Raw genomic sequence first — 18,294 nt, forward strand, 5'->3', positions numbered from 1 at the left:
AGCATTCGTTTTATAAACATATAAGTTTGATAGCTCATTTCGTCATGCAATCTTGTATTTTCTGCTACAGCTGTTTTTAAATATGTACTAAACAGTCTGGTTATAAGTAACCATTACTTTGCTATTTTGTGTTACATTGTTTCATGAAAACAAAGAAAACTTGGCTTCTTGGTATACTTATTAATAAATCTGAGGTTATATATTTATTCCAGATTTTAGTGATCTTTCTTGCTGTACAGTAGTCATTCTTTCAGAAGACTGCAGTTTAACTGTATAGCCTGTGAACAGTTTTCAAAGAAGTGAATGGCAGAATATTTCCCCCAACAATTAATGTATTATCTTTACACCTTTAAAAATGAAATGTCTGTTTCCTATATGGTTTACTGTACAATCCAGTATCAATCTAACTCTAAATGGTTGTTACTGTAATTTAATATAAATTATTTGGGTGCTTCATTAAATTAAAATGTTGAAAACAATTTAGACTATTCTAAAATTATAGCTACAGTTCTTATTTTTAAGAGTAGCTAATACTGACAATAACAGATGCTTTGCTGTAGATGTAGTTAGATAGTGTATGCACATAAAATGTGAAGTTCCAAAACAGACTATAACTAAAATATTAGTTAATGACTTTTTAAATGTAATGCTGCTTACATAAGTAACATGCCTAAATCCTTCAGCAAAAGTTGCTAACCTGTATTACTATTTCATGCATTTATACTACAATATGAGACTAAGTAGATATCAAGTAAGTACACTCAGGGAAAGTTATCATCAATTAAATGCATAGCATCTTTTCTAGGTGATCTATCTAATGGTAACACATTAAAATAGATAACTCAGACAAGTGTTAAACCTCTCTTCCTCTAAAACTTACTTTAGAATTTACACTATTTTAAATATACTGGTCTTATGCTTTTAAAAGAGCTTGGACTAAATAGCAACATTAGGTGTGTAGTTATGTTTTCTGATCTTTTATGCATATACATGCAGGGTTTGAATTGACTGATTTCCTGCAAAATCAGATGACTAAAATGTCATGTGCTTAATTACTATGTCAATAAAAATATAACTCAAAACAAGAAATTAAATACAAAATATTTCCTGGACCAGGATGGAATTCAATTTTACATTGCTAAAAGAGAAATATATACTTCTGAAACTAGTTCTAAAGCCAGCCATTCTAGCCTATACTCATAAATCAAACTGACATAGCCAGATTTCTATCAGTATTTGAAACCAGAAAACAGAAACTACATAGTTTAAAAGACATTTATTTGTTTTCCCTTACATTACATGCCATCAGCAGGACAACTTCACAGGAGAACAGCACAGTGCTACATGGGTTTTGTTTTTAAGTTTACTATAAAAAGACCCCAACTTATACACAGCACCCTTAGGAGCCATTTATAAAAAACACCGAGGGGAAAATGCAAGGAAAAACAGAGATCGACCTAAGATTTCATTCTGTTGCATGAAACAATTCAAAATGGCGGCCTTACCATTACTTACATTTAAACCCCCCGTAGAGAGGACACGGAATTACTATTTGATCTTATGCATAACATCCCCCCCACGCCCATACACACAAAAAAAGCACTAAAGGGCAGGAATAGTTACCAAGGTGCAATTAAAAAACAGTCCTTTGGGGCACAAATCCGTACAAGGCAGCTGCATCCTCTGCTCTCTAGTCAGTTTAAAGCTGACGCACCGATTGGCAAACACAATGTAGTTGTCCATCTACTTTCCTCCTTCGCTTTCCTTTTGCAACAGCTCAAGCTCCAGGATCTTTCTCCTCCGCTCCTCCAAAGTCCTAATTTGTGTTTGTGCCTCTCCGTCTTCCCCTCCCCCCAAAGAACATATATATACGCATACACACACACACACTGACAGTGCAAGATTGTTTCCTTGGTAGGTTACAAATACAAAGATCTCTTTGCTACCAGGGGGCAAAGGCAGGGAGTGGAGGGATCCCAAGAGCACGGGACGCCCCCTGGTGTCGAACGGGCGCAGTTTCACCTGCAGGCATCCCAACCTGTACCTTGACCGGAGCAAGTTAACGCAATCCCTTTATGCTCACACCTGGAGCAGCCCAGCGCTTTGCAGATGCACCATGCAAGCGCCGGCGCTCTCCTCGCGCACCCCGGGGTGACACCGGGATTGCATGCCAGGGAGGCTCGGCTCTTGTCTCTCGATCCTTTTATTGTTGTTATTTGTAATATCACATGCAAGACACCCTCCCCCTCCCCCAGGGGAAGCTGCAACTTTGCCGCTGGGCTCCGAGGCGTCTGATCTTCTCCAGGGTAACCGCAGCCCTCGGAGAAGGGGGGTGGAGGTGGGGGGAAGGTGTGAACCCGGAAGTACACCCGCCACGGCAGCAGCATCTCAATGGCAACATTGGGGAGAAATAAAGGGGCGCTCGGGCGGCGGGAAGCAACTTTCCCTGTAGGGGAAACGAAGACGCCCCCCTCCCCCAGTGCATCTGTGCAGGGTGCGCGGACTCCGCGGGAAAGGTGCCGGGCAGGTGCCAGCTGCGGCGCTGGCAGCGAGCGGGCGGGCGGGACCCGGCGCGGCACGGACGGCCAAGGAGCAGTGACTGGAGCTCGCTTACCTCCCGGGCTCCATGGTCGCTGGGCAGGGCGGGCGCTGGGCTGGGGGCAGCGGGTGGCGCTTGGCTTCCTAAGGCGCTGTGGGGCGGCGGCGGAGGAGCGGGGCTGGCGGCGGCGGCGGGGGAGGGAGGGAAGCGGCGCTCACGCTCCCCGCCCGTGGCAGAGCAGCGGCGGCTGGATGGCTGGGCAGGGACGCGGCAGCCCGTTACCGCTCCAACGCTGGGTCACGCCGCGGCAGGCGTGCACCTGCCCGGCCCGCCCCGGCTGCACCAGGGGGCGCGGCAGGTTGAAGCCCGAGCGCGAGTCGCTGCCACAGGCGGGGACACTTCCCGGGGGGACTCGGCTCGCACGAGGGTGTCGTGTCGCCCCCGCCTCGGGCCTGGGATCGGGCCACGCAGGGCGCTACCCGCCCGCCCCGCCTGAGCCTGGCCCCGGCCCCCGGCCAGGTCTGACACCTTCGCTCCTAGGCAGGCTCCCAGCCTGAAACCGACACCGAGGCCGCGACCCACTGGTCCCCCTTCAGCGGGGGCTGAGGCGCGTCCAGCCTGTGCCCCGCCCCTGCTCGGGCTGTGCCGCACGCAGGGCTTCTCCCCCTGCCCTCCAAAAGGGGTGGCCAGCGCTGGGTTCCCTTTCCTGCCTTCCCTAGGGGCTGAGATCTTCCATCTCCCTGCCCTTGCCCTCCGAGGGAGACCACCCCAACCCCATGTTACAGGCTTTCGCTTTCCTGGAGACAGTTCATCCCTCTTTCCAGGCTGTGCCCCCTCCATCCCATAATCTACACAACACCCTTTAATTACATCATAAGGTTTTGTCACCAAGCCCAAGGTCTCTGATGGTGCCCCCCGCCTTGAGCGGCCATCGGAAACTAAACAAGGCAATCCCATGTTCTGTTCCCCAGGGTAAGAAGGTGTTCTAGGGGCACAGGGTTCTGTCTGATCAGGTTGCAGAAGGTCCTGTCCTACAGGGCCAAAACATGCCTTGCATACAGATCCACCCCTCTCTCTGAATGTGCCTGACATCACAACAACCTTTTCTTCAAGAGTTTGCAGGCACCCCATTGTCTCAACAGTCCATGTCCAGGTTTCTGTCTAGTCACAGGGCTCCATTTTCCAGGTCTCAGTATTTTCTGCACACTCAGACTTCCATGTTTTGGTTTGATCTGACTTCACCACTCCTATGTTCAACCCCCTTGTATTCCTGGGTCTCTAAATGTGTCAATCACTTGCAAGGCTCCAAGCTTGTGTCTTGGCTTGTGCTACACATAAGGTTCTACTCCCAGGTCTTTACCAGGTTGTCATTTCTGGGTCTCAGCATATTGTTCACTTCCAGATTTCCAGGTCTTGACCCAGCCCACACATTCCAGGGTTCTAGTTCCAGTACCTGGTCTGTTCTGTGCATGAGACTTTTCCAACTCTCATCACATGTTGCATGGTGACAATGTTGCATGCTGAGGACTCTGAATCCATCACCTACTTCCAAAGTTCTTTTCCTCAGTCTTGACCTACCTGCTCACAGCATACCGTTCCTAGCTCTTATTATGTGCCACTCATAGAATCATAGATTATTAGGGTTGGAAGGGACCTCAGGAGGTCATCTAGTCCAACCCCCTGCTCAAAGCAGGACCAATCTCCACTAAATCCCCAAATCCCTAAATGGCCCCCTCAAGGATTGAACTCACAACCCTGGGTTTAGCAGGCCACAGTTCAAATTAGAGTGAAAAAGTGGGTCTCAGAACAAGTTGCCTTTTTGCAGAGTCCCATTCCTGGGTCCTTGTGCATGGTGTGTATTGGGTTCCATTGGTAGTTTTGGCGTACTTGCCCTGCTCATAAGGTTCTATTTTCCGATCTCACACATGGAGTTCCTTTACTGAGTCTCCAATGGCCCATCCATGTTTGGGATTTAATTCTTGAGTCTCTGAACATGCTGTCTAGTCAGAATTCTATTCCCAGGTCTCTATACATGCATTGCAGCCATGAGGTTCCAGTAAGAGGTTGCTGTACTTACAAGGTATAGCTTTTAATTCCTTTTGAATTGGTACTACATGCTGATCACAAAGTTCTGTTACATGATCTCAGTCTGTGCTGTATAGTTGCACAACATACTGTACCATTTTCAGATCTTCAAACATTTTGCCCACTCAGCTGCCATCATGGATTCCTGCTTTTCTTGTGGCTAGGGTTCCATTCTTAGAGCTCAACATAAAAGTAATCAAATGGTGCTATTACACTTAGTCTTACAAGTTGCTTTTCTTAGGGTGTGAGCAGTCTTTGAAGAAATGCCATCTTTTTTTAGTTGTGGGGTGCAGGTTCTTTCTAGAAACTGCTATAAACAGCAAGAGAGTTTGCTCTCCACCTTAATCTCTCTTTCTAGAGTCAACACCAGGAGCAGAATTGCTTTCTGGGAATTGGGCATTGGGATTTGGGCTGAGATTTTTGAAAGAGGGATTTGCCTGCGTGGCACTTCTGATCACCTCTGTTGAAGGATTGGTGTAAGTAAAACAAGTTAAACTAAGAAAATCCCCAGACTCCGTATCACTGATTTCTCTTCCAACAACAAACTGAATGCTCTAAGGTCTCAACATTACAACCACTTGGCAGAGGGGTGACAACATATTTGCACAGTCGTTCTCCCTGATGTCTCTGAGCATTCCTTCCACTTGCAAGTTCCATTCCCCAGCCTTGACCCACCATGCTCATTCATAGGGTTTCATTCCTGAGAGCCTTTGTCAATTTCTGTGTGGATTTCACAGTTTATGCATTTTCCCAAAGTATAATATTTTCACTAAAATCAATGAGTTGTTGTGGCTGGTGGAAAAAGAATGGGCAACTTTGACATAAATAAATACAGAAGCACTTTTTGCTTGTGAAGTTGCATGTTCTATTTAAAACATAACATATAGTCCCTCTCTGTTGTGCTCCTATCAAAACCAAATGCTGTAGCATTCATGAGACTGCTTCAACCCATTTAGTGAAGTTTAAGGGAGCCTTTGCCACTCTGGTAAAAGAAAAGTGAAACATCTGATAAATTATTTCATTTTCTGTTTTCTAATGGTACCTCTAACTATGGAGTATCACATATTGTTACACATGCCACTTGCCCTTGAAACTGTGAATAAGAAACTACTAGGTTTTCTAGAGACTCCTGTGAACTGAATTTCCCAGGCTCCTGGCCTAGGTAAGGAGCCTAAGTTTCTTTCAGGACACCATACACCTTCCTGGGCTGTTTCTGCCACCAACCATGGCTACCTTCATGTCCCTCTCCTAGTGGCTACTCAAGCCTTTCTCAGAGTTTCCTCCATTTCCCCAGTGGTTTCATGCTGCAACCATCCAGGTGCTTCCTTTGTCCCCATAGCCTCATGCTGCCTGATATTTCATGTTCATACACGTCTCCTCTCAGCCTTCCCATCCTCATTATACCTGTATTTCTTCCCTTTCAGCATCCTCCCCAACCCTCAACTTGCCTGTCCCTTACTGCCCCCTGTGATGGTTCTCAGGGCATCGAGGGCTGTAAATCACCTTGCTACATCTTGCCTCTAGTGTGAGGGAGTCTTGCTTGTGCCTAGTTGGGTGTCAGTTCCCTAACACCATCAGCCTCTCAAGCACTCTCCTCTGGGCTATGCCAGCCTTGTCTTTGCCTTGCAGATTAACAATAGAGGCATCAAAGTCCCCATCCCTTTGAATCATTTCCCTGTGATTTCCAGCCCCTAACACTGACTACTCACAGAAATCTCAGATCCTCTGCCCCAAAGGAGAAGTGTGCCCAAGTTTGCTAGTTTTACCTTAAACTGCCGCTCTTGTATAACACACACCACTTGTGAGCACTTATAATAAAACAAAAATAGATTTAAGAAAGATTGGAGAGTTACCTAGAAACAAAAGGTAGTGGCAGAAACAAATGGTTATTATACAAAATAAATAATAAAATGCAAACTTATGTCTACAGTTATTGATAGTTACCTTTTCTATCTATAGTGCAGTCTGTTGCAAAGCTGGCTGGCTTCACAGGAACCAGGATCTAGTTTTTCATGAGAATGTCTCTACTTCCCAAGATGTCTCTTCAGTCAAAGAATCCAAAGAATCTGTTATACTGAAACCATATTTTGTCTTTATTCATAGACAGGGCAAATCTCTGTCTATTGTAATGTTCCTTTTTTACCTCCAAGTGGTTTTGATTGTCTGCAGTTCTCTCTGGTGGTTTTCTATTGATGGTCCTGGGGAGCAGCAAGGCTAGACAATTGAGCCTTGCATTACATCACTTGCTAAACAGGTAGGGGTTACAGTTCCCTCCTGTGTGAATGGTCCATCACCAAGACATATTGTCCACTGGTGACTAACTTTTAGTCCAAGACTCTAAAGCATATTTTTAATATAGATACATTATTCCTTAAATATTACCTGTACATACATCTCACCATGATTATGAGTCTTGATGAGTTACAAACTTTCTGTGGATACCTCACATGGTACTCTTTATAAATATCCTGCAAGGCATGTGTTTGGGGACTTTCCCTAATAGCTGCTCCAGAATGTGGTGGTGCAAAGCACCAGAACTGAGAGCAAGGAGCTTGTCTCTCTTGTGCTCCCAGTCACCCCACTGCTGGCACCCAGGACACTGGAAAGAGGAAGCTATCTGATTTGAATGCAGAGGGGACAAAGGCCAGACTGTGGGGAGGGAAAGAGGTAGATTAGGATAAGGATTCTGGTGAGACCTGGGACTGGCGGAAGATAAACTGTGACTGGGAAGAGGAGTGGGAGACTGACTGGGAGCCAAAGGGAGGGGAGGCAAGAACTGGTTAGGGGAGGAAGGAAGTTTGGGACTGGTTGGGTGAGGGGACTGGGAGCCCATAAGGGAAATGGAGGTGGGGGACTGGAAGCCAGTTGGCTGAGGGTGGGGAATGCTGAACTCACTGAGATCAGAGGAGGAGTAGGGGGGCATTGGGACTGACTGATGAAGGAATCTGACTAGGTCCTGGAGAGGAATGGAGGCAAAGGGGAGGAAAGAAAGTTCTGACAAGGAGCTGGGTTGCAGAGGAAGAACTGGCACTGTCTGGGAAAAGAGACTGGGACAAGGAGGCACGTAAAACGTGTGGGAGTGACTGAGATTGACTGTGAAGCAGTGAGAGATAAGACTTCCTTTAAAAAGTGGAAGTCAAATCCTAGTGAGGCAAATAGAAAGGAGCACAAACACTGCCAACTTAAGTGCAAGAATGTAATAAGAAAAGCCAAAGAGGAGTTTGAAGAACGGCTAGCCAAAAACTCCAAAGGTAATAACAAAATGTTTTTTAAGTACATCAGAAGCAGGAAGCCTGCTAAACAACCAGTGGGGCCCCTTGACGATGAAAATACAAAAGGAGCGCTTAAAGATGATAAAGTCATTGCGGAGAAACTAAATGGATTCTTTGCTTCAGTCTTCACGGCTGAGGATGTTAGGGAGATTCCCAAACCTGAGCTGGCTTTTGTAGGTGACAAATCTGAGGAACTGTCACAGATTGAAGTATCACTAGAGGAGGTTTTGGAATTAATTGATAAACTCAACATTAACAAGTCACCGGGACCAGATGCCATTCACCCAAGAGTTCTGAAAGAACTCAAATGTGAAGTTGCGGAACTATTAACTAAGGTTTGTAACCTGTCCTTTGTAACCTGTCCTTTAAATCGGCTTCGGTACCCAATGACTGGAAGTTAGCTAATGTAACGCCAATATTTAAAAAGGGCTCTAGGGGTGATCCCGGCAATTACAGACCGGTAAGTCTAACATCGGTACCGGGCAAATTAGTTGAAACAATAGTAAAGAATAAAATTGTCAGACACATAGAAAAACATAAACTCTTGAGCAATAGTCAACATGGTTTCTGTAAAGTTTGTTGACCCCTCCCCTCCCCTCTCCTCTCCTATGCAAAGTCCAGCTCCAAGATGGAGTTTTGGAGTCACATGGGCAAGTCACATGTCCATGCATGACTCATTTTTACATGCAGCAGCCATTGCTTACCTGCTACCTTGAACGTCCTCATGTAGACTTCTTATGTGGATTGGAGCCTTCCAAGATCCATTGTCCCTTAAGTGCTTCTTGATTGGGCACTTAATTTGCACATTCATTTCTCAAGAAGGTGACCAAATGCTTTACAAAGGCTACTTAAAAATGAAGTAAGTATACAGCCAATATTCATAACTTTGAACAAAAAAATGATACATGCATACGAATAGGATTAATAGATTCAGTAGATCATAACCTTTACAGAGATAGGTTACATGGCATATGTAGCAAAAAACATATTCCAGTTATGTTATATATACATTCATAAGCATAGTTCCATAAAGCCTTATGGGGGGCACCGTTACAGCATTCATCTACCTTACCCATGTCCTTTCTTTTCCTGCAATCACCACCTCCTTCACAATAAACCTTCCAACTTCTGCAATAAATACTAATTCCTAAATGTCCCTCATCATGTGTTTACTTTTAATTATTTTAAATGCATATTGTATGATGTGATGCAGTGATAGCAATAAACTTCCTTGATAAAATAGAAAGCTTTATTTACAAACATGTATTAGAAAAGTACAACATTCACCCATTACCAGGCAGGCCCAGCCATTACCACACCAACACACCAGTAACAGAAGAATCTTAACAAAACAAACAAACAAACACACAAAACAAAGTGCATGAACAAGTGCAAACAGTGAAACCAGGTATAAGACAGAACCCCCCTACTGTTGTATGTCCCCTGGCCCACTGTTCTCCTTTCCCTATTCACTGTGCACTTGTTACCAGGGAAGGGGATTGAGGCATCCACAGGGGAGGGGGTCAACATGGAGCTTTCCCTGGGGCAAAGTTGCCCTGCCTTATTGCTCAAGGGGCCAGATTGCATGGGCCATCCAGCCACTGAGTTTTCCAAGCTATCTCTGGACTGCATCACAACAAGGGACTCAGGCTGTGATGCAGCAAGACCCAGTATTCTTGTAGCCATTATTAATATCACAGTTTTCTCTGCTGAGCTCTGTCCTCCTCCCTTAGTCCATTCCTGTTCCGGGAACTGCAAAGCAAGTGCCTGCACCTGCAATGAAACCCTGTCCTCAAGCTGTGCAGCCTGAATCTTGCCTCTTGTCATACCTTTCCTGTAGCCGCAATCCCTCTGTCTTTAGTACTAGACCTGCTTGTTGGCCCCGTCCAGAACTTCTACCATCTGTTCATCATGGAAACACTTGCTCTTGGAAGTGCCTGTGAAGCTATGTTGAGCCAGGCTTGTGCTGCAGTATGGCCAAGCTGTGGAGGTATTGCAGCCAGTAGAGGTTGTGTGGCCTGAAAGAAGGACAAGACACAGAGGGTTATTGTCTCAAATAGCTCAGTGCAGAAAAAATTATTGTGGCAATTCAAGGACATAAAATGTTTCTTTTCCTACCTGAACTTCAATATAGTGTGAGAAGGAGGCTTCAGACCACAGATGCTCCCTGCAGGCAGCCTGGTTAATCACAGCAAAGGAAGTGCAGAGACAATGGTAAGTTAAAAATTCAAAGTTTGTTTTTTCCCCCCTAAAAATTGCAGAACTATTTGGGTTTGCATGTCTGTGTGCCATCAGTGGTCATGCTATAAAAGCTTTTTCTATCATTTCAGACCTTCCATTTTTCAGAGGACGTATCAGTCCTTGTAGTGCCTGACTGGCAAAGGAGATGTTGTTCCAAGCTCCTTGAGGGAAATCTTCCAGTTTATGTAATCAAAGTATTCAAATCAAAGTGACCAAAACAGCACATCAGCTATCGAGGTGGCTCTGGAAAATACTCTCTTCCCTGCAGTGTGACTATCGATCTGGAGTTGCTGCTTCAGGAAAAGTTTGCACCTATCAGTACCTAAGATTGGATCAGAATCCATGAGGGGAATCAACAGGATGCTATGTTTGCTTCTACATGGCTCACCCTGTTATGGCTGCATGCAAACACACACAACTCCACAGCCTTCCCCTAATCCCCATCCTCCACTGCCACATTTCTGGACAAAATTTCAAACTGCATGGGCTACCTGTAACTGAAATGGACTGAGCTGTAAGTGGAGAACATTTCCAGCTCCTCCCACCACAGTTCCAGGTGGCTCATTACACAGCTGAGTGGTTGCAGAGCAGTGTACTCACAGGTATGGCAGTGTAAAGTTGTTATTTTAAAGAAACAGGAATGGCCCAAGCAAAAATCGGTGTCTTCTCAAATAAAACCAAAAACAAAAAAACTTTGAAGGCATTTTTACTGTTTACATTTCCCAATTGCCATTTTGAATTCCACGTGGTGGGGAATGAGAAGGGGGAGCCAAGCTGCTGGCATTCAATCCACCATTAGCTGATACAGGCTGCTAGCTGGAGCAGCTAGTAACTTTTGCATTGGTTCATAGAGCAGAAATCCCTCATTACTGTATTAATAAACATATAGAGCCAGAAACGTACTGGACTCAGGGACAGCTTCTGTCCCACCTGTGACGGCTGCAGGCTCTGCAGTGGACTGTTCCTCAGGGGGACATCAAACAGCTTCTCTGAGTATGACCCCAGGATGTGCTGCTGCTGCTCCTGTTCCAAAGTCTGCTCTGGGGCTGTTTCAGGAACAGAATGACTTCACTCTCCTCACTTGGTGCCTGTTGCTGGCTCCCATCAGTCCCTGTGCTGGATTCTGAGGACAGCAGGGCTCCATCCTAGCTGACCAGAGCATCATGAAAAACTGTTGGCTCTGTGCTGGGCGCAGTGCCCAGTATCCAGTCAATCCCCTCATAAAACAGGCATGATATTGGCAGTTGCCTGAGGTGTGGTTCTGGTTCCTGGTCTTCCTGTACTCACTCCTGATCCACTAAATGTGCTTCCTGCACTGGTCACCAGCCTGGTAAATTTGAAAAGCTGCCAGCTTCTTTATTTGCTGGTATGCATGGTCATTCCTGGTCCTCTTACTGAAGTCCACTGTTTTGCTAACCTTGCACCAGAGATTCACCATAATCTGGCTGTGCTCCTGTGACCATGAGGCGGCACACTTTGCGAAAAGCTTGTTCTGGTCAGTCTCCATTGCAAACACAGAAGGCTCTCAGATGGGGTGTTTGCAGCTCGGTGTTCAGAAGACAATGGATAGTTTAAACATTGACGCACAAAGCTGCTGCATTGCAACATGGGGGGCTGCTTTCATTTCCCTGGAATCAACTGGAGATTCTTGGCACAGAGAGGACAAAGAAAGTTGGCCCATGGGATCGTGGGACTTAGGGTGACCAGATGTCCCGATTTTATAGGGACAGTCCCAATTGGGGTCTTTGGGGTCTTTTTCTTATATAGGCTCCTATTACCCCCCACCCCGTCCCGATTTTTCACATTTGCTGTCTGGTCACCCTACTGGGACTCGTGGCAGACTCCCAGGACCAAAGTCGGGGGCATGGGGAAAAGTGTTGCATCTACACTGCCAAGTAATGGGGTTCAAACCCAGCTTGACTTGGGTTCAAACCCTCCAGTTCCACAAGGTCCTAGATCTGAGCCCAAGTCTGACAGATGTGTGTGTAGACGGAAGGGCTCAAGCCTGAGTCTGAGGCCAAGCTTACATTTCACTGTAGACATACTATTAGGGGTCGTAAGTGGACAGCACCCTCTGAGCCTATGAAAGCTGGATCCTCTTGGCCAGAAAGGAAAGAGCTGCTAGAAATTTGATGAAAGTGAGAAACCTGCTTAGACAAAGATTGTAACTTCCTAAAATTAAGTTTTAGTCACTAAAAAGTGGGTTTTGTTTTGTTTGCAACCAGACCTGTCTCATTGATTCTTGCTTCATATCACTTAAATCTCTGCTCTTTGTTAATAAACTCATTCTGGTTTTATTACAAAACCATCTCAGCACTGTGTATTGATCATGGAGGGTGAATCCTCAGCTAACCTAACAGATTGGTGTGTGTTCAGTCTCTTTGGAGGCAATGAACTTAATGAATTCTGTGGTGAGGCCAGGTTTGCACTGGCAGAGCTCTGAAGAGTTTAATGGCAAGACAGACAGGCTGGTGTGACAAGGAGCTGACACAGCTTAGCAGCAGCAGCACTTACTCTTGCTGAGGCAGAGGGGTAACACTGTGGCTCACAATTCTGGGTGTCCTGAGCATGATGTTACACTACATCTTCCTTTTTATTTTATTTGCTTGTCGGGGGATGGGGCAGTGTTAGGAAAAGGAAGAGGTTTTTAAAAAAAGTTAACGTGGAACAGATCTCTCAAAAATATGCATTACCATATTCTGTGGCCTTGAAATTATAATATAGACTTTTAATATTACATTTTCAAGACCATTTTCCATTCTGCCTCCAAATGTTAGGCAGCTATGCAGGTAAATGAGCATTCAGTATGGCAATCAAAGCAAAAATTTTTTACAGAATTTATATTTTTAGATATTCATTTTATTGATTGAAATATGCTATGATGCAACCCTTTTATTACAGGAAGACTGAAAACATGATGCCAGCACCAGAATGGCCCACTGCTCCAAACATTCACTAGTCAGTTTTTACCCACTTTGCAAGATTACATTTATTTCCAAGCCTATGGCTACTGGTGCCTGCTTTTAAATTGGTGATCATTTCTCTTATTGGCCAGCAGCACAGATATGCTAATTTCAGTGGAATCTGAGGAGATGCTTGCTGTTTAAACTGGTGCAGAAACTGGGTGAGCAGGTGTCAGAGAGACTTGCCATGCTGACAGTTGATGATCAGAGAAAGATCAAATTAAAAAGGAATTCTTATCTCCATTAAATCTGTCCAGATTCTACCCGTGTGGACAGTTTTGGTATGCAGACTAGCCCATCATTTTTTTATGCTGTGACTATTTTAGAATTTAATGACATAATTTCCTAGGTGTGTGCATCTAATTAATATGTGTGTGTATGTCTGTTTAAACTGGCAGGGTCTGGGCACTATATTTGGGTGTTTTCTGCCAATGAGAGTGAAACAATTACTGCAAATGTCAGCTTTAAGTTGTGATATCTTCCTAAAAACAATTATCAGTGGCAGACCAGACATGCTGCATAAGCAGCTGAAGCTGGAATGAGAGTGTGATGGGGCATCTGCCCCGCACTGGCAGAGACAGGGTTAAAAACAGCCTAGGGAGGCTGTGCAGCCAATAGAGAGGGGCTGAGAGGGACAGCCAATCAGGGCCCAGCAAGCCCATATAAAAGGAGCGGCAGCTCAAGGAGCAAAGACTGTGTCTCTAGTGGGCTAAGGGACCTGCAGCACCCTGGAGAAAGCAATTGCTGGCAGGAACTGGAGAACAAGAGGAGTTCCTGGCTGACTGCTGGGACTGGGTAATTGCATGCCCTGAGGAAGGGTGAAAAAGGAGCTAGGGCCATGGGAAGGTGGCTCAGGGAGAGGAATTTGAGGTGCAGCAGGAGGCTGTGATCCACAGGGTCCGTAAGTGGGGACCTGGAGTAGTGGGTGGCCCCAGGCCCATCACCACTTGCCACTGGGGAATTAGCAACAGAAAGACTTTAAGTGGTAGACATAGACGTCAGAGATAGTTACATAAGAAATAAAAAGTAAAATCAGTCTAAATCCTGAACTTTATCAGACTAAGCAAGATTTGAATCAAGCAATTTTTGCTCATCCTATTGGATGTTGCAGGAAGGCTACAGTTCTTAATACACAGGATAAATTTCCTTCTCAGCCTGGGACCAGTCTCCCCAGTTCAAAGTCTTTGTCTTCCCAGCATCCTTGTTGCTTTCAGCATAGGTGGGGGGAGGAAAGAGGTGGTCTGATGATGCCACTGTCCCTTATTTTATACTCTCAGCTCATGTCCGAGGAAAGATACTGGCCCAGACATGTCTTGGTAGACCTTGCTGAGTAACAGAGTTGAGCAATCCCCACTGTGTTGCTTGGACAACTATCTCTTATTGAATTGTAAACTTCTTGTTTACAATTCACTTACTGGTCAATGGTCATTTAACACCTGCCTGTGTGTGGATCACCTCCTCTGTTGCCACTGGAGAACTAGCAGTGGGCCCAGATTCTCAACATATTTCAATAATAACCATATCGCAAAATCTTATAACTTCATACACATTAAAGATGTACATATTTTGACAGAACATTGTTTCAGCTGATAATGACCTTCCATGTGGTACCTTACAAGGCATGCCTTGTATGAAATATCACAACCATATACAAGTGATGAATAGGGGGTTTCAGGGTGCTACTTTGAGGTACAGTGCATCACGGACTGAAAGGGATATTTCACCACATTTACTGGGTTTTATGCCTAGGAAAGGAGACACAAGCCCTGCTACAGCTGGCCGGGCTAGTGAGAACAACTGTGGGCATTTGTCTTTCATGGTGGCTGTTTCTGCCAGTAAACTAATAGGAGCAGTGCTGCTCAGCCTCGGTGGTACCCCACATTTTGTTATTTCTCAGTCATGGAAAGACTTGCACTTGTCTCCTAGAGCTTTGCTCTTGTAGAGTGATCAAAGCCCTCTTGGGCCACAGTCCTGCAGAGAACTCTGTGCAGGGTGTCCCCTGTGTCTGTGCAGAGCCATGTTTAAGTTAGTGGGACTCTGCACAGGGGTCCATCCATGCAGAGTTCATTGCAGGATTGTGGTCTTGGATGTCAGTTTGGTGCTGAGAATAGCGTTGGGCATAGCTGTTGTGACGATGCTGCCTGTGGAAGCTAGCTGAGGTCACTCAATTAGGGTGAACTGCAAACAGAATGGGGCAGACAAACCTCCAAAGCTGGTGGATATTCCAATATTTAGATTTACCAAGCCAGCCCAAAACAGCCTCTGTATTACCTCACTGGTTACTCCAAAGTCCAAACAATACAGTTCCCTTAAAGTACCCAGCCTCAAGCCTCCATCCAGATACATGTCAGATATGATGAAGATTACTGAAAATCTCATATAAAAGAAAAGGTTCTTCCAATCTCAAAGGATCAGCTACACACCCAGGTCAAATTATAACTTAGATCTTACCCAAAATACATGCTATAGACAATTCTTGTTAACTAAACTAAAAATTATTTAAAAAGAAAAGAGAGAGAGTGTTGATTAAAAGCTCAACATACATACAGACTTGAATTCAATTCTTGAGGTTCAGGTACATAGCAGAGATGAGTTTGTAGTTGCCAAAAGTCCTTTTAGAAATAGTCCATAGGTTATATCCAATGTCCATATTCAGGGTGATTCCAGTCAGTGACTGGCGATGTCAGTCCTTATGGCTTAAGGTTTCCGCCTCTTGAAACCCAAAACAGATCTGAGATGAAGAAAGATCGTGTCCCAGGGATTTTATGCATTTCCAGCAGCCTTTGGGCCTGAGAAAACAATAGGCTTAACTTCTCTTCTCCCAAACATCATGGCAATTAGCACAGGATAATTTATCCATTAAACAGTTCAGATACAGGTTACCACAACCTTCAAAGAGACATATAGACAATAATACTATTTCACTCAGGTGTCTTCCTAAATATTAATAGTCCCTTTTTGATCTTTGAATCAAAGCCACAGCAATAGACAAGACTTGTTTGCTTACATCACAAGACCTGAGCAAACATCTACCCTTCTACCTCTAACAATGCAGGCTTGCATTTCAAATCATTTCAAATTTACATATTTTCCTAACCAGTCTCTAAAGTTGGGCCATAGGTCAGGTCAGTCTGTGAGTTAATTAACTCTTTCTGGCCCTGTGACCTTTCAATGAGATATTATATTATGCTCATAATGTCACAGCTGTCAAGTTATGTTCTGCTTCATGTGGGACATTTTCTACAAATTACATAATGAGGTAATTTGCATATAAGCATTAATAAGTTATGGTCAACACACCGTGCCCCAAGCAGTGGCAAGGGTAGGACATAAAGCTGCACAAGACTAGGTATCTGTGGTTGGGGTAGGTGCTTAAGTGTCTGAGGAGTGTCTGGTGGGTCTCCACTGTGGCAGTTGCTGCTGCTGGGATTAGAGGGCTAATGGGAGGTACGGAGCCCTGGGGTGCAGAGAACTCCTGGGGAGTATGTGGGCGCTGGGGAGGGAGGCAGTGAGTGCAGAAGCTGCTGGAGGCCAGGAGGCGCCTCAAAGTAGAGGATTCTGGGGTCAGAGTCTCCTCAAGGGTGGGGGGGGGGAAGGGAGGAAGTGGGAGGAGATGCTAGGGCTCTTTGGGGGGTGGATTCCTGGGAGTAGAAGGTGCTGGTTGGGTACCTAGGAGTAGCCTGCTTTAGCTGGCTGCAGGGTGGAGGGAGTTTAGAACAAGTATTATGCCCATCTCTGTTCCGCTTATGCTGCTGTCCCTGCCCTTGCCACCTTCTCTGGCTGCCACCTCCTTCCAGCTGCTGTTTTGGGTCCTGATCTAGGAAGTTGAGCAGAGAGAGAAGGTGCTTGGCTGCTTGCTCAGCAGGTGCTTCAGTGGCTTTGACTACACTGGCGCTTTGTAGCGCCGCAATTTGCAGTGCTGCAGAGGGTGTGTTTTCACACCCTGCTGCAGCGCTGCAAATTTGTAAGTGTAGCCAAGCCCTCAATTTGAGTAAATAGGATGGCAGGGGACTATTTCAGTATTTAAAGACAAGATTATAGGCCAATGGGGGCTGCAGGAAGTGGCACGGGCCGGGGAATGTGCTGGCCGCCACTTCCTGCAACCCCCATTGGCCTGGAGCAGTGAACCGCAGCCAGTGGGAGCCACGATTGGCCGAACCTGCGGATGCGGCAGGTAAACAAACCGGCCTGGCCCGCCAAGGGCTTTCCCTGGTGGGCCATGTGCCAAGGGTTGCTGATCCCTGATCTACATGATACTTTCCAAACCCTGCATCTGTTTATGTTTGGCTTATTGGAGGTTAGCTTAAATCTGTTAATAATCAATTTAAACTAAACCAGACAGCACCTGTTTAACTAAATTGGTTTAGTTCAACAAGTGTGACATTCTTACCTTGAAAAGCCCTTAATTAAATCACTGCAGCGCTATCTGTAGACAAGCCACTCCTTTGGGCTGTGGACTTAAGTGAGTATTGAGAACTTTTAGGATCTTTGGCACAGACCTGTGATCATTGACTATATGTAAGGTTAAGATTTTGTCATGGTTTATTTTTTTAATAAAAGTCACAGACAGGTCACAGGCAATGCACTAAAATCATGGGAGCCAGGACCTGTCCATGAATTTTACTAAAAATAATGTGGGGAGAGAGGGCTGGAGGAATGGGAAAGAAAGACAGCTGGAGCCCCATTGGTGGGGGTTGAGGGGGGGGAGGGAAGGACTGACAGCCTCAACCCCACTGCCATGGGGGAGGTGCACAGCCCCACCTTCATCCCTGTCCAAAGTAGTGGGGTGGGGGCACACAGCAGCAGCTCCAGCTCTGGCTACCACCAAAGCTGAGGCGATGTGCACATCCTCAGCTCTGGCACTGGCCAAAGCCATGGGGGAAAGGGGGTGCACAGCCCAGGCTCTGGCAGCAGCCACGGGAGATGGAAGGGAGGCCACAGCCCTGGCTCCAGCCCCGGCCAAAGCCATAGGGCACAGCACTGACTCCAGCCCTGGCTGAAGCTGTAGGGGACAGAGGGGGCACACAGCTGAAGCCCAAGTCACAGTCGGAATCCATGACTAAATCATATCCTTAACTATATCCAATAGAATTATATACTCATGCTTCTAGTGGTTTTTATTAATTGGGTATACTGCATGTAATTAACTGAGTATTGCACTATGTTGCATATTGCCCATTTTAAAGATTTATCT

The 18,294-nt window shown here is 45.6% G+C and overlaps 1 protein-coding gene across 7 annotated transcripts in view; it reads right to left on the minus strand.

The window, feature by feature from the left end:
* The window catches only part of LIN28B (lin-28 homolog B), a 183,911-nt gene that overhangs the window by 139,261 nt on the left and 26,356 nt on the right, over positions 1–18,294 (minus strand). For 2 of the 7 annotated variants that reach the window (XM_039528472.1, XM_039528473.1), the window contains 2 exons: positions 10,015–10,074; positions 9,726–9,914 (listed from right to left, as the gene is read on the minus strand). The exons of 2 other annotated variants lie outside the window; for them this stretch is intronic. Coding sequence is in view for 1 of the 5 variants with exons in the window: in XM_039528481.1 (XP_039384415.1) it covers positions 1,624–1,743 (120 nt within the window). In the remaining 4 variants the exon portion in view is untranslated. Of the gene's footprint in view, positions 1–1,623; positions 2,011–2,614; positions 2,837–9,725; positions 9,915–10,014; positions 10,075–18,294 lie in introns of those variants that run through there. 3 more of the 7 variants (XM_039528480.1, XM_039528475.1, XM_039528481.1) reach the window with 3 other exon arrangements.

This window comes from Mauremys reevesii, linkage group 3, assembly GCF_016161935.1.
Source record: "Mauremys reevesii isolate NIE-2019 linkage group 3, ASM1616193v1, whole genome shotgun sequence".
Taxonomy (NCBI): domain Eukaryota; kingdom Metazoa; phylum Chordata; order Testudines; family Geoemydidae; genus Mauremys; species Mauremys reevesii.